General features: G+C 38.6%; 1 protein-coding gene across 1 annotated transcript in view; it reads right to left on the bottom strand.

Moving 5' to 3' along the window:
- The window catches only part of FAM117B (family with sequence similarity 117 member B), a 105363-nt gene extending 81705 nt beyond the window's left edge, over window positions 1–23658 (bottom strand). Inside the window, exon 1 of the mRNA XM_053918949.1 lies at window positions 22871–23658. Within this exon, the coding sequence (XP_053774924.1) occupies window positions 22871–23648 (778 nt within the window). The 5' untranslated portion in view covers window positions 23649–23658. The remainder of the gene's footprint in view (window positions 1–22870) is intronic.
- Between the last annotated feature and the right edge of the window lie 867 nt (window positions 23659–24525).

Genomic DNA, 24525 nt, shown 5'->3' with positions numbered 1-24525 from the left:
GATAGACAAGAAGAGAGAGTGGAAAAAAAGTAGAAGGGAAAACAGAGAATAATAAAAAAAAGCAGACCTATATCCAAACATAATAATTTCACTAAATATAAATGATCTGAGCACAGTTATTAAAAGAATCACCAACAGACTAAATTTTAAAAAAAGAAAAAATAACAAGACCTAACTATATACTGTCTACAAAAATCCCCCTCCGATAAATATAGATAGGATGGAAAAATGGAAATAATAGACCATAAAAATACTATAGAAGACTTCAGAACAATTATAAAATTAAAATTATCAGAGAAAAAGGAAAATGAATAATTATAAAAAACCCAATCCCAAAAAGACATAATTCTAAATGTTTCTGCATTTAAAAAATATAGCTTCAAAATGTATGAATGAAAACCTAACAAAAATGGGGGAAAATCCACTATTATCTTAGGAGAATTCAACATTCCTCTCTCAGTAACTGATAAAACAAGTAGACAGAAAATCAGCAAGATTATGGAAGACATGAAAACCCTTATCAGTCAATGTTACCTAATTGACATTTACAGTATACTCCACCTCACCCAACGACAGTAAAAAATACAGGGCATATGAAACGTTCATCAAGGTAGATCTTATCCAGGGACATAAAATAAACCTTAACAAATAAGAACAAATGAAATCACAGAATATTCTCTGACATGGAAATCAAATAAAAGAAAGCTATCTGGGAAACCCTCTAATATTTAGAAATCTAACAAACCCTTCCAAATAACCAATGAGCCAAAAAAGAAGCATCAGGGAAACTAGAAAAAAATTTGAACTGAATTAAAATAATACTTTTCAGGATGTAGTAAACAACTGCTTAGGGAAAAATGTATAGCATTAAATACTTCGATTAGAAAAAAAGATCTCATCAATAATTTAAGTTTCCAGCTGAAGAAATACAAAAAGAGCAAATTAAACCCACAGCAAGTGGAACAAAGAAAGTAATAAAAACATTTTAATTATGATGTGTCTTGGTGTGGACCTCTTTGGGTCCAACACATCATAATTAAAATGTCAAAGGTTAAAGATAAAGAGAGAATCTTAAAAGTAGCAAGAGAAAAGCAGGGAGTTACCTACAAAAGAGTTCCCATAAGACTATCAGCTGATTTCTCAAAAGAAACCTTGCAGGCAAGAAGGGACTGGCAAGAAGTATTCAAAGTGATGAAAAGCAAGGACTTACAACCAAGATTACTCTATCCAGCAAAACTATCATTTATAATGGAAAGGCAGATAAAGTGCTTCCCAAACAAGGTAAAGCTAAAGGAGTTCATCATCACCAAGCCAGTATTACATGAAATGTTAAAGGGATTTATTTAAGAAAAAGATCAAAACTGTGAATATTAAAATGACAACAAACTTACAACTATCAACAATTCAATCTAAAAACCAAAAACAACTAAGCAAACAACTAGAACAGGAACAGAATCATAGACATGGAGATCATTTGGAGGGTTATCAGCTGGGAGGGGGAAGGAGGAGAATGGGGGGAAAGGTACAAGGATCAAGAAGCACAACTGGTAGGTATAAAATAGGCAGGGTCAGGTTAAGAATAGTATAGGAAATGGAGAAGCCAAAGAACTTACATGTACAAGCCACAGACATGAATTAAGGATTGGGTATTGCTGGAGGGCAGGGTGGTGCTGGGTGGAGGGGGGCAAAGGGGGAAAAATTGAGACAACTGTAATAGCATAATCAATAAAATATACTTTAAAAATGATAATAACAATAAAAACAGAAGAAGAAATCAATGAAACAGAAAAATAACAAGGTAAATGAAACCAACAGCTGGTTCTTTTGTAAGATCTTAACAAAAAAAAAAAGATAAACCTGTAGCCATACTGACTGAGAAAAAAAATGAGAAGACACAAAGTTGCAGTATCAGGAATGAAAACCCCGAAATATTCTTCAGCTGGTGAATGAATAAACAAAATGGTGTATACCTTATATTGGGATACAATTCAGAAATAAAAAGGAATCAACTACTGGTACACTCAACAACATGTACGAATCTCAAATGCATTATGCTAAGTAAATAAAGCCAGACCCAAGAAGCTAGGTACTGTAGAACTCATTTATATAATATTCTGAAAAACATAAAACTATAGTAACCAAAGAGAAATCATTGGTTGCTATGGCCTAGAGGTAAGGAAGGGAAACGACTTAAAAAAGGCATGAGGAAACTTTACAGTGATAGAAATGTTCTATACCTTTGTTGTTGTTGTGGTTACATAACTGTGTTCTTTGTCAAAATTCAGACAAGTATATCAAAAGGATGATTTTTAGTGTATGTAAATTATACCTCAATGAACCTGACAACATCATACACACCTGTCCAAATGAGACAAACTTTTAAAAAACAGTTAACAGCTAAAAAAGTTAGCTACATCCTCAATGAATGGTCAGTCAACAAAGTTAACAGACTTCATATAAACAGTGAATGAGCATTTAAGAAAATTCAATCCTATTATTAGTAACATCTATTTTTTTTTATTAAATGGCATTATGTGGCTTCTATATGAGGTGATTAAATACAGAGGTCAGCAAAAACAGATTTACCAGGGAGGGGGATAGTGGTGGAAAGAAGTGGAAGAGACTAGACAGAAGAACATGTATGAATGGCCCACGGAAATGGACAACAGTGGGGGAATTAACTGCGGGAGCAGGGCGGTGGGATGGGTGGAAGAGGGCAAACGGGAAAAATTGGAACAACTGTAATAGAATAACAATATAAAAAGACTTAAATTAAAAAAAGGAAAAATAGATTTATAGTTATAAGTACATGAAAGTTTATTCTTATATTATTTATTAATTATATAATTTATATTACAACTGTAAACCTACCACTGCCCATCACTATATATTATTTCAAACACTCACTACAACCCCAGAAAATATGTAAGAAAATACGAATGAAAACTATGATGTGCTTAACTCTATCTCACCCACTGAGTTAGTAAAGCTAAAGAAAAGGCACAAAGTCTAATCCTAACAAGCCTTCACAGCAACAGGTAGACACTCCTTTCTGCTGACAAGGTAAATTGATTCAATCCTTTTTTGGAAAGTAATGCTATATAGCATTAAATTCAATAAAACTTAAGTAAGTATTCTCAATCCTGGGGTTTTTTTTTTTCCTAAAGTGGATACATAAATATGCACACTCGTATCAGCTCCCCATACACATACATTTACAAAGATATTTTTACTAAAGTAATTTATAAGGAGGAAAACAAATGTTCACTAAATAGGAGAATTATTAAGCCAAAGCTCATAAATTTCATACAGTATTCAACCTCATTATAGCATAAAAACGTAATTATTACTTTCTTATCCCCTATTTGAGGGTTCGGATTCATTAAAAATTTTATTTCGCTTTCAAGTATTTTTAAAAGTGCTTACAACAGCAATTTTCAACTGTTTTTATCTCATGGTACACATAAACTAATTACTACATTTCTGCAGCACACCAAAAATATACTTTTTTGCCAATCTGACCAAAAAAAAAAGGTATAATTTTGATTCATTCACACCAGACAGCTATTGATTGTTGTGCTGGTTCTTGCAATTTTATTACCTGACAATCTAAAGGAAAGAAGTCAGTGCCCCTAACTAAACAGTCAGGGTATTACATGTTTTAAAAATTCCTGGTTGACTTAGCACACTGGTTGACTTAGCAGTCAGAAGTATACTATTAATCAAAAAGCTATCGGAGAAGAGTATGCAGATGAATCACAAGCTTATCACCATTACTGGAAATATGCAACTTTCCAGTATTATAGAGACTTTCACCAGAACTTCTAAGAATTATTGAGGACACTATATTCAAAAGTGAGTTAGCAATATAATCTTCAAAAACAAGCTCAATTAAAAGACAAGAAAACAGTACTCAAAACCGGCAAAATCCAGTGCTACCCAAGGTCTCCAAACCTACAGGGAACAAACAGACAAAAGACAAAGGATGGGGCCAGGTCTTCACACTCATATATATGTATTTTTTAAATAGGAAGCCATCCATTCATACATCTGAACAAAATTTCTTAAGATCTCATTTAAATCTTAAAGTTCGCCCTATCCCCATTCAAGGGGGAGAGGAACAAAGAAATTAAAATAGATGTACTGGGTGGGCCATACAGTTTTTTAAGTGTAACTGGTAGGGAGACTCTCCAAAAGTTTGGGTCCTAAATCTTCCTTATACAATTAAGACATAACACCTCTAAGTAGGAAAGGATCACTCCTGTGACACTAAATCAATTTCCAGGAGTACACTTTCCAAGAATTCTTAAGGATAGCATTAATGGCAACTGCTTTCTAGAGAAATGAAAAATGTCTCCCAAAACAATTCCTGACTGCACACAAAGTGCTCTGACTTAAGAGTCCCATAGGCTTTTGTCATTAAGTAACTCTTCTTAGTATTATATATTTTCTTCTTTTTAGTGTTAACCGCTGGATACTGCAAAAATCCATATTGTCTCTCTCTTTAGTTCTCAAGTCCATAATGTCTTTTCAACACCTTATAAGCTGCTCTGCACAGAATGAGCATGAGCTCTAAAACAGACATCACTTGTCCTCATCTTTACAAATAGCACTATACATGCACAATGGGAAAACAAAGTAAAATGGTTATCCAGGAACTACTATATAGATCTCAGTAAATCCCAGTAGAGTTGCAAGTAAAATAACAATTACAAATTTTAAGAATGGCAATTTGGAAGGGAACATAAAAAAAGACTTTTTCATTACCTTACAAATTTTCCACATTATTATATTTTTTGAAAAGTTAAAAATTTTAGTGCATTATGCTCCAAAAGTCTATGGCCTACTCTGTACAAATACAGAATGTAACAGCATTTATGAAACCAGTTAATGACTACATTATAACTCAACCACTCAAGTAGGTTCAGAATTTCAGCCATCGTTTTGCTCTCTCACCCCCTCATACCTCAAATCCAGTTAACAAGTCCTGTCAATTCTTTGCTTCTCAAATAAGCCCTTTTTCATTTGCACTACTCTATTTCCACAAAGAAATTAACAGTGCTGAAAGTGGTAAAAATGAGGGTAAATAGAAATTTTTTTTCTCATTTTTAATTGCCTTAAAAGATAATTAATAATTAACCACCTAAAGTAAAAACAGTAACAATGCATTGTAGGATTTTATAACAGAGATGCAAAATATATGACAAACAATAGCACAAAGGATAGAAGGCAGGAAATGAAGGTACAGTCATGTGCTGCGCAACAGCATTTTGGTTTACAATGGGCTGCATTTACAACAGTGGTAATACCATATAAGTCTAGGTGCGTAGAAGGCTATACCATCTAAGTTTGTGTAAGTGCATACTATGATGCTCACATGACAAAACTGTCTAACAAATTTCTCAGAACATATCCCCATCATTAAGTGACACATAAGTTATATATTAATATGAGGTTCTAACATGAACAATTAGACAACAGAACATTTCTATTACTGCAGAAAGTTCTCTTGAATAGCACTGCTCTAGCACAACAACTAACAGCATAGTAAAGAGGTATAAGTAATAAGTAATAGTGGAGATAAAATGGAGTAAGAAATAATAATCCAAACAAAGATAGGAAAAAAGAAATAGGATTTTCCAATTCAAATATGAACTGATCATTGAGTTTGAAAATATATTTGACAATAGAAATAAAAATGTACATCTTTGACTAAGAAATTTCATTTCTAAGAATTTATTCTACAGCGAAACTCATAATAAGTGCATAAGACTTTTCATCACAGCACCATTTAACGGCAAAAGACTAGAAATGATCTAAAGGTTCAAAAGAAACTTGATGAAATAACATATGGTCCCTAATAAATCTGTATGCGCAGTCCCATATGCATATATTTGTATATGAATAAAATAACTCTGGCATAATACAAAAAAGACAGCTAACTGGATTTCTGTGAGAAGAATTTAAAGGTATATGGAGGATACCCGTTATTGTATTTTTTCTTTTTATCATTTTTAATTTTTATAATGTGCATATATTACCTGCATAGAAAGAACAGGAAGAAAAGAAGGTAGGTAGGAAAAGGGAAGAGAAGAGGAGGGAGGGAAAGACAATATATACTGGTGGGCAACCTAAAATCTATAATTACAGAATCAAATCCTTGAGGGCAAGAATGCCAAAATAAACTTTAGGTTTACTTCCCAAAGAATTTTACATTAGCTCATAAAGAAGAATGAGTCAGCCCTGGCTGGTGTGGCTCAGTGGATTGAGCGCCAGCCTGCAAAGTGAAAGGTTGCAGGTTAAATTGCCCAACAGGCACATGCCTGAGTTATGGGCCAGATCCCTAGTTGGACACGTGCAAGAGGCAGCAAATTGATATTTCTCTCACACATTAATGTTTCTCTCCCTCTCTTTCTTCCTCCCTTCCCCACTCTGAAAATAAATTTTAAAAAGTCAACTGAAAGAGAATGAGTCAATTAAAAATGTAGATTTGGGGGGATAAACTATAGGTAATTTCACTGCATGCTAGCCTTTATCAGAAAGAGTGTCAAAGACTTCCTATTAAAATGATATTGAAGGGATAAAAAGGTATAACCAACAAGGAAATTGGACAGAAAAGGAGGCAAAAGCAGAAAACAGGTTACAATGAAATTCTGGAAGCGGATATGTAAGTGGTAATTTAGCTGCAGTCTGATCATAAAGTTCAACTTAAGATTTCCTGATCTGCCCAACACAAGTTCTAAATTTCTATGAAAGGAAAAGTATCTTGCTATTCACAGGAAAGCAATGAGTAATTTGCTGCATTTTCAACTTCTTATATGAATAAAGTTTCTTAACAAGCATCAAGAACAAGGAAAAATGTTTCATTTCATTTGAAAATGAAGTGTGAATGTTCTCATTTCAAGTAAAACCGAGAAATGACTGTTCGTACAGCAAACAAAAACCCAAGTACATGCTTCCCCTTAAAAAGATACATTTTCTACTTATTTTTAAAAGTATCACTTTTTATGTATAGGTCTATAAACGAGGTCAAGAAATCAACATATGTGTTCAATAATTCTGTTAGACCTATATATTTAAGACAAATCATGCTGCTCAGAAAGAATTTTTTCAAACACTTAACCATGAAATTGTAAATACTATACGGAACCCCTCCCTGATCTTAGCCCATTTCACTTTATTCCTGAGCTTTATTACTGTTGTGGTTAACTCTATTCTGTCGCACACTACGCCTACTTTCTATCCTTTACTCTCACTATAACTCATCATCTAACTTTCACGAGCGCTCTATTTTCTGGATTCAGCTCACAATCCTCCTCCCCTCTAACAAGAGTCTTATCTCCTTTTCACTTTTTATAAAAAGTGGCTAGTTGAGTGAAATATCATGGTCATTGCTATACTTTCCCAAAGGATCTCCTATCTCTTCTCTACTTGTCGGTACTCGAAATCCAATAGAACACTCTCCCACTGTCTTAATCCATTTTGCCTACCCCCTGCCAATGATCATAGACAAGACTAGGTGGGAGCTGTGAATATTAGTGTACCTGCTGGAGGAGAGAATCCACCAACAAAGGAACCACCAAAAGGTAAAAACCCAAGAACAAGAGAACCCACACAAACAGAAAAAAGGGCAAACCTAGAGCATCTGGACAAAGAGATCAAAGAGACCACACCACTGAATCCCACAAAATTCCTACCATAGAAGATCACCCTACAAAGACAGGTAGCACCTAGCTGGTGTAGCTCAGAAGACTGAGCACAGGCCTGTGAACCAAAGTGTCACTGGTTCAATTCCCAGCCAGGGCATATGCCTGAGTTGCCAAGTCCCCAATTGGGGGCGTGTGAGGGGCAACCACGCAGCAATACTCATATCAGACAAAACAGACTTCAAAAAAAGAGCCATAAAAAGAGACCCAGCAGGACACTTCATAATACTCAAGAGAAGAATCCATCTAGAAGACATAAACATTATAAACATATATGCACCCAACACAGGAACAACCAAATATACAAGGAAAATCTTGGAGGACTTCAAGAAAGACATAAACAACACTATTATAATAGGGGATTTTAACACCCCACTGTCATAGATCTTCCAAACAAAATATCAACAGATATTGCAGGTTCTGGAAACAAATGAAAATGAACTCACAACAGTCCAAAACTTATGGGACACAGTGAAGTCAGTCCTGTAGCAATACAGGCCTATCTAAAAAAGATAGATTTCAAATGAACAACCTAACCCTACATCTAAAAGAACTGGAGAAACAACAAGAAAGACAGCTCAGAGCAAACAGAAGGAAGGAAATAATCAAGATCAGAGCAGAATTAAAGGACATAAAGACTAAAAGAACAATTCTAAGGATCAATAAACCCAGGAGCTGATTCTTTGAAAAAATAAAAAAAATCAATAAGCCTTTAAGCAGACTAATCAAGAAAAAAAAAGAGAGGACCCAAATAAAGACAATCAGAAATGAAAGAGGTGAGATTAAAATTGATACCACAGAAATACAAAGGATTGTAAGAAAATACCACAAAGAACTATATGCCAAGAAGTTTGAAAACCTAGGCGAAATGGACAAAATTCTAGAAAAATATAATCTTCCAAAACTGAATGAAGAAGCAGAAAGCATGAACAGACCAATAACAGTTGACAAAATCAAAGCAATAACCAAAAACTCCTGGCACACAAAAGCTTTGGACCAGACAGTTTCACAGGAAACTTTTACAAAACATTTAAGGAAGAGCTAACCCCTATCCTTCAGACTATTCCAAAAATCCAAGAAGAGAGAAAACTCCCAAACTCTTTTTATGAAGCCAGCACCATCCTAATCCCAAAACCAGATAGATACAACTAAGAAAGAAAACTTCAGGCTGATATCGCTGATGAACATAGATGCTAAAATCCTCAACAAAACAATGGCAAACCACATCCAGTAATACATTAAAAGGACCATATACCATGATCAAGTGGGATTCATCCCAGAGATGCAAGAATGATACACTCTTCACAAATCAATAAACATAATACCTCACATAAACAAAAGGAAACATAAGAATCATATGATCATATCAATAGATGTGGAAAAAGCATTTGATAAGGTGTAACACCAATTTATGATACAGCCACTCAGCAAAGTGGAAATAGAGGGATCATTCCTCAACCTAGTAAAGCCTATATATGAGAGACCTACAGCCAACCTCATATCCAATGGGCAAAAACTAAAAGCCTTACCACTAAGATCAGGAACAAGACAAGGTTGTCAACTTTCACCACTTCTATTCAACATAGTATTGGAAGTCCTAGCCACAGCAATCAGACAAGAAAAAAAATAAAATAAAAGGCATCCAAATTGGAAAGCAGAAAGCAAAACTGTCATTGTTTGCAGATGACATGATAGTGTACATAGAAAATCCTATAGACTACACCAAAAAACTGCTTGACCTAATAAATGAATTTGGCAAAACAGTGGGATACAAAATCAATATTCAGAAATCAAAGGCATTTTTGTATGCCAACAATGAAATATCAGAAACAGAAATCATGAAAAAAATCCCATTTGATATAGCAACAAGAAAAATAAAAGTACCTAGTAATAAACTTAACTAAGGAGGTAAAAGACCTGTATTCAGAAAACTACACACACTGAAGAAAGAAATTAAGGAAGACACAAACAAATGGAAGCATATACTGTGATAATGGATTGGAAGAATTAACATAATCAAAATGTCCATACTACCCAAAGCAATCTATAGATTCAATACAATACTTATTAAAGTACCAATGGCATATTTCACAGATATAGAACAAATACTTCAAAAATTTATATGGGGCATTGTTAGGGACTTCTGGCCAAGATGGAGGCATAGGTAGACACACTACTTTGGTTGTTACTCCTTGCACAACCAAAAGAAGGACAACAACAATTTAAAAACAAAAAACAAGAACTGACAGGAAATCGAACTGTATGGAAGTATGAAAACCAAGGAGATAAAGAAGAAACATTCATCCAGACCAGTGGGAGAGGGGGAGATGGGCAGCTGGGCAGAAAGGACTCTTGGCAAGGCGGCGACTGGCGGACACAGCAAGGTGGCAGATTGTGGACTAGCGTGGGCAAAGACACAGCTGACCAGCGAGGCAGCAGCTAGTGGACTGGGTGACAGACCACGCAACCCAGGGCTCCAGCATGCAGAAATAAAGACTCAGGCCTCTGACTGAAAACACCTGTGGGGGTTGAGGGGTCAGTGGGAGAAACTCCCAACCTCACAGGAGAGTTCACTGGAGAGACCCACAGGGTCCTAGACGTACACAAACCCACCCACTCAGGAAGCAGCACCAGAAGGGCCCAATTTGGTTGTGGGTACTGGAGGGAGTGAGTGAAAGCTGGCAGAGAGTGGAGCAAGCGTCATTGCTCCATATCGGACCCCTCCCCCACACACAGCATCACAACACAGCAAAGTGGGTTGCCCCGCCCTGGTGAAGACCTAAGGCTCCACCCCTTTATGTCTTAACAGGTGTGCCAAGACAAAAAAAAATGGCCCAAATGAAAGAACAGATCAAAGCTCCAAAAATAATTCAACTAAATGACGAAAAGATAGCCAACCTATCATATCAGATGCACAATTCAAAACACTGGTAATCAGGAAGCCCACAGAATTGGTTGAATTTGGTCTCAAATTAGATGAAAAAATGAAGGCTATGCTAAGAGAGACAAAGGAAAATGTACAGGGAACCAATAGTGATGCGAAGGAAACTGGAACTCAAATCAATGGTGTGGATCAAAAGGAAGAAGGAAACACCCAACCAGAAAAGAATGAAGAAAGAATTCAAAAAAATGAGGAGAGGCTTAGGAACCTCCAGGACATCTTTAAACGTTCCAACATCCGAATTATAAGGGTGCCAGAAGGAGAAGAGGAAGAACAAAAAATTGAAAACGTATTTGAACAAATAATGAAGGAGAATTTCCCCAGTCTGGCAAAGGAAATAGACTTCCAGGAAGTCCAGGAAGCTCAGAGAGTCCCAAAGAAGCTGGACCCAAGGAGGAACACACCAAGGCACATCATAATTCTATTAGCCAAGATTACACAGAATGACAGAATCTTAGAAGCAGCAAGAGAAAAGGACACAGTTACCTACAAAGGGGTTCCCATAAGACTGTCAGCTGATTTCTCAACAGAGACCTTACAGGCAAGAAGGGACTGGCAAGAAGTATTCAAAGTCATGAAAGGCAAGGGCCTACATCCAAGATTACTGTATCCATGCAAAGCTTTCATTTAGAATGGAAGGGCAGATAAAGTGCTTCTCAGATAAGGTCAAGTTAAAGGAGTTCATCATCACCAAGCCTTTATTATATGAAATGTTAAAGGGATTTGTCTAAGAAAAAGAAAATAAAAAATATGAACAGTAAAAATGACAGCAAACTCAGTTATTAACAACCACACCTAAAACAAAAACAAAAGCAAACTAAGCAAACAACTAGAACAGGAACAGAACCACAGAAATGGAGATCACATGGAGGGTTATCAACAGGGGAGTGGGAGGAGGAGAGAGGGGGGAGAGGTACAGAGAATAAGTAGCATAAATGGTAGGTAGAAAATAGACAGGGGGAGAGTAAGAATAGTATAGGAAATGTAGAAGCCAAAGAACTCATATGTAGGACCCACAGACATGAACTATAGGGGGGTAATGTGGGAGGGGGTTTGCAGGGTGGAGTGGAGTGAAGGGGGGGAAATGGGACAACTGGAATATCATAATCAATAAAAAATATTTTTTTAAAAAGAAACTGCATAGTAAGTTACAGATATATCATGTTGGAGAGGCTTTTATATAGGGGAGACTCCGTGTATTTGACTGTGTAAGTTGCCCAATCCTGAATTCACACTGTAAAATAATAAAACTGTCACATTAAAAAAAAACTTATATGGAACTATAAATGACCCCAAATAGCTGCAGCAATTTTGAGAAAGAAGAACAAAGCAGGAGGGATCACAATAACTGACATCAAAACAGCCTGGTACTGGCATAAAAACAGGCACATAGACCAATGGAACACAACAGAGAGCCCAGAAATAAATCCAAGTCTCTACAGTCAATTAATATTTGACAAAGGGGGCAGGAGCATAAAATGGAGCAAAAATAGCCTCTTTAACAAATGGTGTTGGGAGATCTGGACAGCTACATGCAAAAAAAATGAAACTCAATCACCAACTTATACCATACACAAAAATAAATTCAAGGTGGTTAAAAAACTTAAATATAAGTCGTAACACCATAAAAGTCCTAGGAGAACATAGGCAGGAAAATCTCAGCCATTCTACGCAGCAACATCTTCACAGACATGTCCCCTAAAGCAAGGAACATAAAGAAAAGAATAAACAAATGGGACCTCATCAAAATAAAAACCTTCTGCATGGCTAAAGAAAACATCTGCAAAATGAAAAAAGAACCAATTATATGGGAAAACATATTTGCCAATGATACCTCAGACAAGGGTTTGACCTCCAAAATACATAAAGAACTCACACGACTCCACTCTAGGAAGACAAAAAAACCCAATTAAAAAATGGGCAAAGGACTTGAACAGACACTTCTCCAAGGAGGACATACAAAGGGTCCAGAGACATGAAAAGATGCTCGCCATCAGAGAGATGAAAATTAAAACCACAATGTGATACCACTTCACACTGGTCAGAATGGCCATCATGAACAAATCAACAAACAAGTGTTGGAGAGGATGTGGAGAAAAAGGAACCCTAGTGCACTGTTGGTGGCAATGCAGACTGGTGAGGCCACTGTGGAAAACAGTATGGAATTTCCTCAAAAAACTACACATGGAACTGCCTTTTGAGCCGGCAATTCCACTGCTGGGATTATATCCTAAGAACCCTGAAAACTAATCCAAAAGAACCTATGCACCCCAATGTTCACAGCAGCACAATTTACAATAACCAAGGGCTGAAAGCAACCTAAATGCCCATCAGTAAATGAATGGATGAAAATACTATGGTACATTTACATGATGGAATACTATGCAGCAGAAAGAAAGAAGGAGCTCCTATCCTTTTGCAACAGCATGGATGGAACTGGACAGCATTATGCTCAGTGAAATAAGCCAGGCTGTGAAAGACAAATACCGTATGATCTCACCTTTAACTGGAACCTAATCAACAAAACAAACAAGCAAGCAAAATATAAGCAGAGACACTGAAATAAGGAACAAACTGACAGTAGCCAGAGGGGAGGTGGAAGGGGACAATGGGGGGAAAAGGGTGAAGGGTTTTCAGGAACTATTAAAGACATGTGGACAAAATCAAGGAGGGTGGAGACAGGGGAGGGATGTGGGGATGGCTGGGGAAGGGGGAGGGTAGTGGCAGGGAGAAAAAGCAGACAACTATACTTGAACAACAATAAAAAAAAAAATGAAACACAAGAAAAAAAAATCCAGAATAACTAGCACAGTGAATGGGGAGGCAAAAAACCAAACATGAAAAAAGAAGAAGGAAAAAACCAGCCCTACACCAAGGCTATCATCATTTCAGAATGGTAGTTAACACTTCCATAAAGAAAACAACACACAGATACACACACATACTCCATTACATATAAAGAAGTGAGAATTAGATCAAACTGAAATTTCAGACTGAAATTTCAACAGCAATTGTAGAAGCTAAAAGATTAAGCCCTTTCCATCTCCAATAAAATTATTCCTAACCTAAAATTCTGTATCTAGTCTATCCATCAACTACAAAGACAGATCTGCAAACATTCTAGGCTTTAAATAAATAAATACACACACATACACACACACATACTTGTATATCTCCCATGTACTATATATTATATAGACACACACTATATATATATTATATATATATATATATATTCCAGCAAAGCAAGATCCAGAGATAAGGGCATCCAAAACAGGAAAGAAGTGAAGGAATTCCCAGTCAAGTTTCAAAACAATAGCTATGCAACAGACCTAGAGACTAATGAGCCAGTTTAGAATACGAGGATAGAAGACTCCAGAACGGATATCTCCAAGAAAAATAAATAAAACTGAAAAAAAAAAAAAAAAACCCTGATGTGCTTTAAAAATATTTAAAAGCAAGTTTCTGTTACCAAAAGTTTGGGGATGGATTTGTGGTAGGTATGTAGAAAATGAAGCAAAAAAACAAGGCAATTTTAACTTCAAAGAGAATGAAAAGTTACAAAGAAAGGAAATGTAATTTAGCATACCACAAGGTTCTGCTGTAAACAGAATTTACATAGCCATAATAATTTAAACATTAATAATGATTTAACCAAGAGTGCTCTAACTATAACGGGAGGATTGTGGAGAATTAAGATAAGAGAGCTAAGTCTACATTTTCCACAATAAGAAGTCACTATAAAATACATAAAATTGAAACAAAATCCTGAACGAGCAGTGTCAGCATGTTATTTAGATATACGTAGGTAAATACCAGAGGAAACCCCTAAGAGATGAAACTGGTTATCTCTAGAGGCCAGGAGTTGGGAATGGAGAGAGATGTGGCAGGTGGGGTCCCTGAGAAAGAAGATACCCACCCAAGAAGGGTTCTGGTGATTTAATTGGGATCAAATTAAAAAATAATAACAAAATAAAATAAAACAGAGCCTAGCAGCTATTTACACACAGTGGTGTCTCAGGTAAACTGCACTTCAAGGAGAAGCTTGCACTGACCTGTCTGCCTCCACCCTTAACAGCCAGCCTGTACTGTTCCTACCATCTGAGGCAGCCCTTTTCAAGAAGTTTCTGGAATCCTATTTCAACCAAAGACTAAGGCTTTTCCCATCCAACTAGAGTGCCCAGCTACATCCTCATCAGCTTTTTCACCGACCAATCAGAGTGACTCCATTCCGACCAATTAGTACAGTGCCTCCTGGACCAAGCAAACTGCAAGAATTTGGAGTCCTGATCTGCATAAGAACCAGCCAATCAGGCACAAAGGGTAGGGACTTCTGTCTCCACAAACCAGTTCCTTGCTAGCTCCCAAAGCACACTTTCCTTTTCCACCAAGACTGAAGACTGCATTTTCCTGGCTGAACTGAGACACCTAAGACTTCCCGTTACAATGCAAAGCAGACCAAAAAAGAGCAGAGCTGTCAGGCCAGAAAGACAGGGGCCTAGCCCCAGGGTAAGCCTCAGAGCTGTGCAGTATCAGAATATTAGAACTGAGCTGTTTTGCACTGAGTAGTTTCCTTCTTCAGCACACCCCAAATGGGGATTCCTATTGGTGCTAATCGGTGCCATTGGAGGAACATTTGATTTGATTATAATTTTAGTGCTATCTTAAGCATCTTAAATTATGTACATGTACTTCGATAAAAATAAATTTTAAATTAAAAAATAAGCCCTGGCTGGTGTGGCCCAGAGGACTGAGTGCCGGCCTGTGAACCAAAGAGTTGCTGGTTCGATTCCCAGTCAGAGCATGTACCTGGGGTGCAAGCCAGGTCCCCAGTTGGAAGCACACGAGAGGCAACCACACATTGATGTTTCTTTCCCTCCTTCCCCTCCCCCTGTCTAAAAAGAAATAAAACAATATCTTTAAAAAATAAAAATAAAACAAATATGCTCCTTTTTCTTCAAGGAGTTTGGAGATAGAAGTGGTTGACTTCTTCAACTTCCTTCCCTCTATTGCTGAGTTATCATCTTAACCCACCTTTATCTCCTTTCCATCCTCAGAAAAAGAAGTGAACTTAGTAGTCTGAGATTTCCAGACTCTACCATGCACTGGATCCCACTGCCTCTCACATTTTCCATGAACTCGTTCCATCTCCTATTTCTGTCCTCTCTTCAACTTGCCATCTTTCATTCTGTAAATCCCAAAACCTATAACACATGCTTAAGTTTTCCCTATCCTATAAATAAAAAAATAAACTTTAGCTCAGCAATTCCTATTTTGTCACTTTTCTTCCTTTCAGTTACATAAGAGTAATTTATACTCTGTAAGAGTAATTCAGAATCATTACCCCTGCTTCTTCACTCATCATTTCAATCTGATTTGTGCAGCCAACAAGCTACTCAAACTATTCTGTCTCAGAAATCATCAAGTGGTCAAAATGCCAAATTCACAAGGCTATTCTCCAGGCTCAGCCTACTTGTTCTCTTCACAGAATTTGAAAATCTTTACCCTCTCCTCCTTGAAATCCGATCTCTTTTGGCTTTCGGAACACTTTTCAACCTTTTAGCCTCCTATCACACCCTCAGGCTTCTTCACTAGCTTTCCTTTCCACCAGAAGGAAAGCTAGTTTTCTTGCTTATTTTCTGCCAGAGTTCTATTCTCAGCCCCCATCATCTTAACCATTCTAGTGATTAGTCATTTCAAGTATTGCCCACACACAAACACCTAGCATACAGTACATGTTAAATGAATATTTACTAAAATAAATGTCCCAACTTTTTGTACCCAGTTCAAACTGCACCTGAGTTCTAAAGCTGCACTTGCCATAATCTAAAAAATTACTTGGATTTCTGGAGAGCACAAACTAAATTTGTCTAGAACTGAGCTCATTTTCTCATCCTAAACTTGCATCCCCTACTATGTTGTTTATGTACCACTACCCAAACTATTATCAACTCTCCCTTTCTCAATCTCAATATCCGGCAGGTTACCATATCAAAGTCTCCTCAATCCCTTTATCCTTGTCATTCCCACTACCACAGCACCTAAATTCAAGTGTTCAACGCCTGTGTAAATTACTCTTCCACAGTCTCTCCTATTTCAAATTCATACTCTACTCATCCTAAATATTTATAAATTCTATGCATTCTTAAGAATGTAAATACTACTAATAACGAATTAACTTTTAATACCTAAACAATTAGGTAATGAGGATAATGAAGATAACACGAAAATAGCTAATACTGTAAGATTCCTATACTGACACAGAGATTACAAGGATTTTATCCTTTTAACAATCTTCTGTTGTTAAGTACTATTAGTATCTCCTTTCTACTGTTACAGTGAATTTACCTGAAGTGAAACAGACACTAAGTAAGTGGTGTCGATATTTGAACCCTGGCAGTCTGGCTCCAGAGTTATGAGCAATGCAATATATTTTATTTAAAGCCATTCTGAAAACTTACTTTTCTACTCACTTTTCCCATTGTTCCCTCCCTTCTCCCCAACATTCTATACCCTATATTTTAAGGCATATAGGTCTGAATATGATATGTATCTTTTCACACCTCTATGATCCAACTGTAAAGTTCTGTTCCTTTCTTTCCAACCCAAATCAAAAGCCATCAATCCTTTTTTTTTTTTTTTTTAATCCTTACCTAAGGACAGGCTTATTAATTTTAGAGAGAAGGGAAGGGACAGAGAGAAAGGGGGGGAAACATCAATTGGTTGCCTCTCCTATACGCCCCAACTGAGGACCAAACCTGCAACCCAGGCGTGTTCCCTGACCTAGAATCGAACCTATCACCTTTTAGTTTACAGGAAGACTTTCCAACCAACTGAGCCACAGCAGCCAGGGCAAAAGCCATCTCTTCTGATAGAACTTCTATACCCATTCCCTAACGAATTATTCATTTCTCTATGAGTTCAGAGCACTTATCATGTTATAGTATATATTATGTACCAGTCTTACATGGCTGCTTTGTGAGTCTCTGGAGTTCTTGTTTCTTTTACATCTTTGTACTTCACAGTGACTAACACAGTAACCAAAGCTTACAGAATTGAACTTAATTAAATAAAATCTTCTAGCCAAGATGTTGAACTAACAGTAAGCTTCTACTTTACCTCATCTTCAACTATAAAATACTGACATTACAAACCAGACTCCCTTGAACAAGGTGTAAAATTAGCAGTTCTTTAAATGTCAGAGAAATACTAAATTCTTAAAACTCTGTATGTCACAAAGAACTAGAAAGTACAACTCTAATATTCTGCAAATATTAAATTCTAGTACCCTACTTCCTCCTGATTATTAGCCCAGAGACCTCCATCTCTTGTTGCTGTTCTTGCCACTTCTCCCACCCTCAATCAACAACTGAATTCATACACAACAAAGGGAAAAAATGAACAAAAACACCACTTGCTATCTACATATCAGATACACTGATACACATACTGTACTAATGCCATTTTCTCTAATGAGGAGTTTTCAAAAGATTTTCCTTTGGTGTTTCCAGTAACTTTTTTTTTTAATTTAGAGTACAGCAAAATCACAGTGGGGTGGAAATGGGGTTTTGAAGTCTGTACTAGGGCCCAGACCTGAATTTTAACAAAGATCCTAAGTGATTCTGATAAAGATAACCAGACCACACTCTGGGAATACAGGCAATGTTCTCTCCAATTGGAATTTCATACAACCATGAAAACTAAGCCTACACTGGCAATTTATGTTGTATCCACTAAAACTAATATGATATACAATAGATAACTTTTATGATGAAGTATAGTGCTGAGTATTTTTAAATTTTCTTTCATGTAATCCTTACCACCATATGAAGTAGATATAGGTATCATCATTACCTTTTATACAGATGAGAAAGTTAAGGGTCAGAAAGTTATTCACTACCCCGTATCACATAGCTTCTAAGTGGCAGAATGCAGGCGTTAAACCCAGACTATCTACCCAAAGCCTATGCTCCTAACCTCCATGTTATGCCACTTCTCCATTTATAATATATTTGACAGTTTATTGAGTTAGATAAAATCAGGTAAAAAGAAGAAAGGCACAAAAACAAACCTCACCTTCTTCACCTTTTTATCTACAGTTAACACTGTTGCCTAAGTTACCTTCTCTAAGCATGTCTCAGTTGCTAATGACAAACCACACTGCCATGGAAATGGCAGGCACTGAAGGTGGGAAGTTTAAAATATCTGTCAGGTGTATCATTGGCAAATATCTTCTCCCCTTCAGTAGGCTTTTCGTTTTGTTGATGTTTCCATTTGATGCAGATATTTGCCAATGATACATCTGATGAGAGATTAATATCCAAAATTTATTAAAAATTCAAACTTAAAACCAGAAAAACAAACAACCCAATTAAAAAGTAGGCAGAAGACCTGAATAGACACTTCTGCAAGGAAGACATACAGATGGCCAACAGACGCATGAAAAGATGCTCAGGTTCACTAATCATCAGAGAAATGCAAATCAAAACCACAATAATACCACTTCAAACCTGTCAGAATGGCAATCATCAATGAAACAACAAATAACGAATGTTGGTGAGGAAGTAGAGAAAAGGGAACCCTAGTACACTGTTGGTAGGAATGCAGATTAGTACAACCACTACGAAAAGTGTGGAGTTTCCTCAAAAAATTAAAAATGGAATTGCCTATGACCCAGAGATTCCACTTCTAAGAATATATCCAAAGAATTTCACAACACTAATTTGAAATAATATATGCACCCCTATATTCATTGCAGCATTATTTACAATAGCCAAGCCATGGAAGCAATTCAAGAGCTCACTAATAGACGAGTGGATAAAAAGGCTGTGTTACATATACACAATGGAATACTACTTGACCATCAGAAAAAAAAAAAAGAAATCTGACCTTTGTGACAGAATGGATGGGCCTAAAGGGTATTATGCGAAGTAAAATAAATCAGAGAAAGACAAGTACCATATGATTTCTCTTATATGTGGAATCTAAAGAAGAAAACAAACAAAATAGAAACAGACTCATAGATACAGAGAACAGACTGAGAACTGTCAGAAGAGAAGGGGGCTGGGGAGCTGGGTGAAAAAGGTGAAGCTCTACACACTGGCAGTGACAGAACAGTTAAAGAGATACACATTACAGCATAGTCAATAATATTGTGATAATTATGTATGGGGCCAGGTGAGTACTTGAAGCAGTGGGACATGATTTTCAAACCACTTTGCTATACATCAGAAACTAATACAGAATAATACTGCACGTAATTGAAAAAAAATTTCTCTCTCAGGGATGGGTGCTTGGATTACCTTCTAGCAGCAATTTTCAACCCTTTTCATCTCATGGTACACATTAATTATTAAAATTCTGCAGCACACCAAAAAATATACTTTTTTGCAAATGTGACCAACAAAAATGGGTATAATTTTGACTCATTCACACCAATGGCGCTTGTACTGGCTGTTGTCAATTTTTTATTTGAAAATCTAAGGAAAAGAGGTCAGTGCCCCTGACTAAATAGGTACTGAATGTTTTAAAAATTCTTACAGCACACTGGTTGAAAATTGCTGCCTTATACTCAATAAAAGGGGAAATCCGGAAGAGCCAGTGATTAGCTCTAACTCTGGAGGAATAAAGCAACTGGGTAGGAATCCAGCAGAACCGGAAAAACCCTCTATGTTCCTGAGACCTTCGATTTAGGGGCTTTCAGATACTGGATCCCTAACAAAGGCTATGGCATCCAGTTCATCTGACAGACAGACACCCAGAAAGTGGCAGCCTGATCTAGATGGCCTCTGGAATTTGAGTCACATGAGGTAAACAAAACTATGTAAGGAAGACACTCCCCCTCTACCAGTAAAGATTTCTACCTTTCACTGAGGCTATAAACTGGGGGTAATCTCCCTTTATTCTAAAAGACTCTCCTTTTGCCCTGGCCAGGTACCTCAGTAGTTGGTTAGTGTCGTCCTCATGCACCATAGTTATGATTTTGATCTCCATTCAAGGGCATATGCAAGAGGCAACCCATGAATGTATAAATGAGTGGAACAAGTCGATGTTTCTCTCTAAAAAAAAAAAAATCAACAATAAAAATTTAAAAGACTCCTTTTACCTTTTCTTTCCAGTTTTTGTCTGAGGGGAAAAAAAAAAAAAAGCAAATGGTCTAGTCTGTGTTATGAAGACTTGAAATCTGAAAATTGTTTGTCCTGCTCTGCATGAAAGTTTACTAGAGTGAAACAAGAATATATTCCTGGAAAGGAGGTTATCAGACATCCACTTCAGCTGTAACTTACTAACAGGAGGTATCTCTTTTCATACCTGAGAATGCTTCATTAGAAAAAATAGATTTTTTTTTTTTGAGGGGGTGTAATGAGAAAGGTTAATGTTACAGCATGAATACTCTAGGGAATGATAGATCTGAGGGAAATGAGCTTTGGGAAACATGAAGAATAGGCACATCAGGAGCCTGAGATACAGGAAATTGCGCCCTTCTAGAGATCAGAAGAACAACTTTCTCCACACATTGCCAATATTTAATTGAACTCAGCCCTCCTCAGACTGCTGCTCTGCCTCAAAGGTCAAATAGTTAAGAGAGTCACCAGAGTCTATTACCAGAGTTCAGTCACCACCTCTTCTTACCTCTATCTCTACTGCCCACTTAAGCAGCTCTCCTTCCCTTTTCCCTGGCACACTATGCAGCTCCAGAAGGTTGAAAGTGAACTGAAGCAATCAACTATGTTCACCAGATAGCTCTAAGAGTTACTTCAAAAACTAAGCACATGCAATTTTGTGCTATATATTTCCTAGGTTCTATCTAACACATCATAAAGTTACCTTGATATAATGTAAAAGATACAGTTTTGGAGTACAACCTAGCAGAGTTCAAATATCAACTCTAACACTTGTTACTTAACCTCTCTAAAACCTACGCTGAAAATTAAAATGAGAACTTGTAGGTAAATCGCCCACCGTATAGTAGAAGCTCAGGAAAGTGATACCTATTTGAAGGGGAGGAAGTCCTACTACTTTAAACAAATCAGTTTTAAAAAATCATTTTGCATTTTCAAAAAGTTTAAGACAGCACTCTCACGCTAATTAGAAAACACCATTAATCATTTTTTAGGGCAATTCTATCCCCCCAAAAAGTACCCATTGTCTAAAATCTCCAATAAAATAAATAGTAAGAAAATTCATCCTACTCCCTGCATTTCTGAACCAACCTTTGAAATCACGTCAACTGTTTTATTTAGTTAGGAAGTACTGTACTAAACTTCCTGAAATTCCCAGGCATTCTGCCTGAAAGATTTTAACACAAATTCCCTAGATAAGGAAAACACAGTATTAACACATATGTTAAAAAACACCCATATATTTCTTCACTACATTCTAACAGGAAAGCAATCAGATGATAAAGCTTATCCCTTTCTATTTCCATAATTTGAATTCCTCTATTGAATAACTTTTTATGAATGACTCCAGTGGAACCCAAGAACTCCATGCAGGACATTTCCCTGGAAAAAATCTCAGGGTATAGAAAAAAACAATTTTTAGATCCCTAAAGTAATAACAAACTTTGGATTTTGAAGTTTTTTTTTTAACAAATAATGGTTTTACATCCTAAATACATAATTAATATATCAGAAATACGCCCAGACCCTCAGACAAAGCCCATAAAACTTCCAAGGATACCTTGCTTAATTTACTTCACTTTTTGCTACCCACTTACAAAGACTTAGGAAACGCTAACAAGGCTCCCAGCCTCACGTCTCTTCAGAGATCCAAATCTGCTATGTTGACATATTCAGCCCCAAATCTGGAACCGTTTTTGTGAAAAATACTTAGCAGCAGACATGTGCTATACTAACATTAACCATGTCACTAAAACGAAGTGACAAACCACTCCGAGCCTCACCACCAGAGGATGACGAGTAGTAACCAGCGGGCAGCCAGAATCGCAGGTTTATCATGAACACAAATCAAGCACAGCTTAGCCGCCGCATCTCCACCGGCCGGGACAAGTGTAGAGCTGCAGAGGATGAATGAGGCGGGGGCGGGGAGCTAGGGATCCGGCACAGGACAAACCCGGGGCAGGCGGGGCCGCACCACTCGGGCCCCGCCCCCAATCACCCCGGCTCCGCGGCAGCGCCCCAGTCCCCGCGCGGTAGCAATGCGCACCCCGGACCCCTTCCCGGCGTCACCTTCCCCTTGCTAGACGCCCCCCAGAACGTACCTGCTTTGCAAACGGGGGCGCTCGGGCTTCTCTTCTCAGGGGAGCAACGGCCCTGCTCCGGGGACCTCCTCGGGTGCCGGACTCGGGCGGGGGGTGGGGCTGCGCTCACCTCGCCAGTCCACAGGTGGGTGGGCGACGAGGAAGGCGACGACACAGTGCCCAGCAGGGGCGGCGGGGGCTGCGGCCTCGGGGGGCTCCCGCGAGCCCCGGGCGCCGCGCCGCGCGTGGGGCTGGTGCCTCGCGTGGAGGTCGCTGACGCGCCCGTCTGCGTGGCCACCGTGGGGCTGGTGCGCGCGGCCGCACTCCCGCTGCCGCGTGTGGGGCTTGTGCTGCGCGAGGCTGTGCGCGGGCCCCCGCCGCCAGAGGGGCCTGAGGCGCCACCACAGCAGCCGCCGTTGTTGTTGCCGCCGCCGCCGCTGCTCCGCGTGGGGCTGCCATGTTGTTGCTGCTGCTTCAGCTGGAACGGAACCGTCGCCCTCATGGGCTGCAGGCGGCTCCCGGCTCCCCCAGCCATGGCGACCGCACCACCCCCGAGGGAGCCGGCCGGTGTGGGGGACCCATTGCGCCTCACTCGCTGAGACATGATCCACCCTCCCCGGTGAATGGGCGTCTGAGACTGGGGGCGGTGAGGTTGTCGGGTTAAAGGGGAAAGATTCTCGAGGCCAAAGGAAAGGCCCCCGCGACGGGGTGACGAAGCCGGAATCCGGGGTGCGGGAGCCGCCTGGACCGCGGCTGGCAGCAACGAGGTGGTGCAGCCGCCGCCGCCGCTTCTCCTCATCAACAATAGTGTCTCCTCCGCTGCCCCCGCCCCCTGCGAACGCCCATTGGTACAGCGTCAGCCACGCTCAAGCCGCTCCACCGCGCCCATTGGCTGCAAGCTGCTTGGCCCCGGATCCCCGGGGCCTAGAGCGCTTGGTTTTGCGCGGACACCTTCTGCTCTTTAAAGAGGAGACCCGCCCCCCCGGGGGGAGGGGGAGCGGAGGAAATCGGCCTTGTGTTTGTGTAGTGTGTGTGTGTGTGTGTGTGTGTGTGTACACACACGTGAGTACGTGTACGCGCGTGCCTGGCCACGCGCGGCTTTCTCTTCCACTGAAGGGAGCCCTGGGCACTCAGATTCTGGAATATTGCCAAAAAGAATGTCCCAAACCAAAGCCACCCCCAAAGGTGGCTGAAGTCCTTTTCTCATAACTCATTTCCTTTCCTCTCACTGACAGAGGCCTGTACATGGCTTTTTTCTTGATCTTTTTGTTCTGTCCTAATTCCATCAATGTTTGGGCAGAGCTCAAAGAAGAAGAAATTTAATTAATCTTACTGGCATTTTACACCTCATCTCTTTTTTTTTAAAGGTCTACAAAGAGCCAAATCTCAGATTAAAATTGCTTGTTAGAATTGTTTTCTATTGTAAATTATCAAATGCTATTACTTCCCTCCTGTATCTCAAGTAATCAAGAATTCGTTTTAATCAGCTACTTCACAGTTCCCTGATCCCTTGGTAAGATGTTTGCTACCCTACAAGTTTGTGAAGACCCCTGGTTTACGAAGGGCCTTATTTGATCTTCACAGTCATTATTTGAGACAGAACTGGATCAGTCATTCATATATTTATCTAGCAGAGGAAACAAGTCTCTATTATGGGCAAGAACTCAGGCAGACAG

Source organism: Desmodus rotundus, chromosome 2, assembly GCF_022682495.2.
Source record: "Desmodus rotundus isolate HL8 chromosome 2, HLdesRot8A.1, whole genome shotgun sequence".
In the NCBI taxonomy this organism is placed as follows: Eukaryota; Metazoa; Chordata; class Mammalia; order Chiroptera; family Phyllostomidae; genus Desmodus; species Desmodus rotundus.
This window is presented reverse-complemented; position numbering and strand designations above follow the sequence as displayed.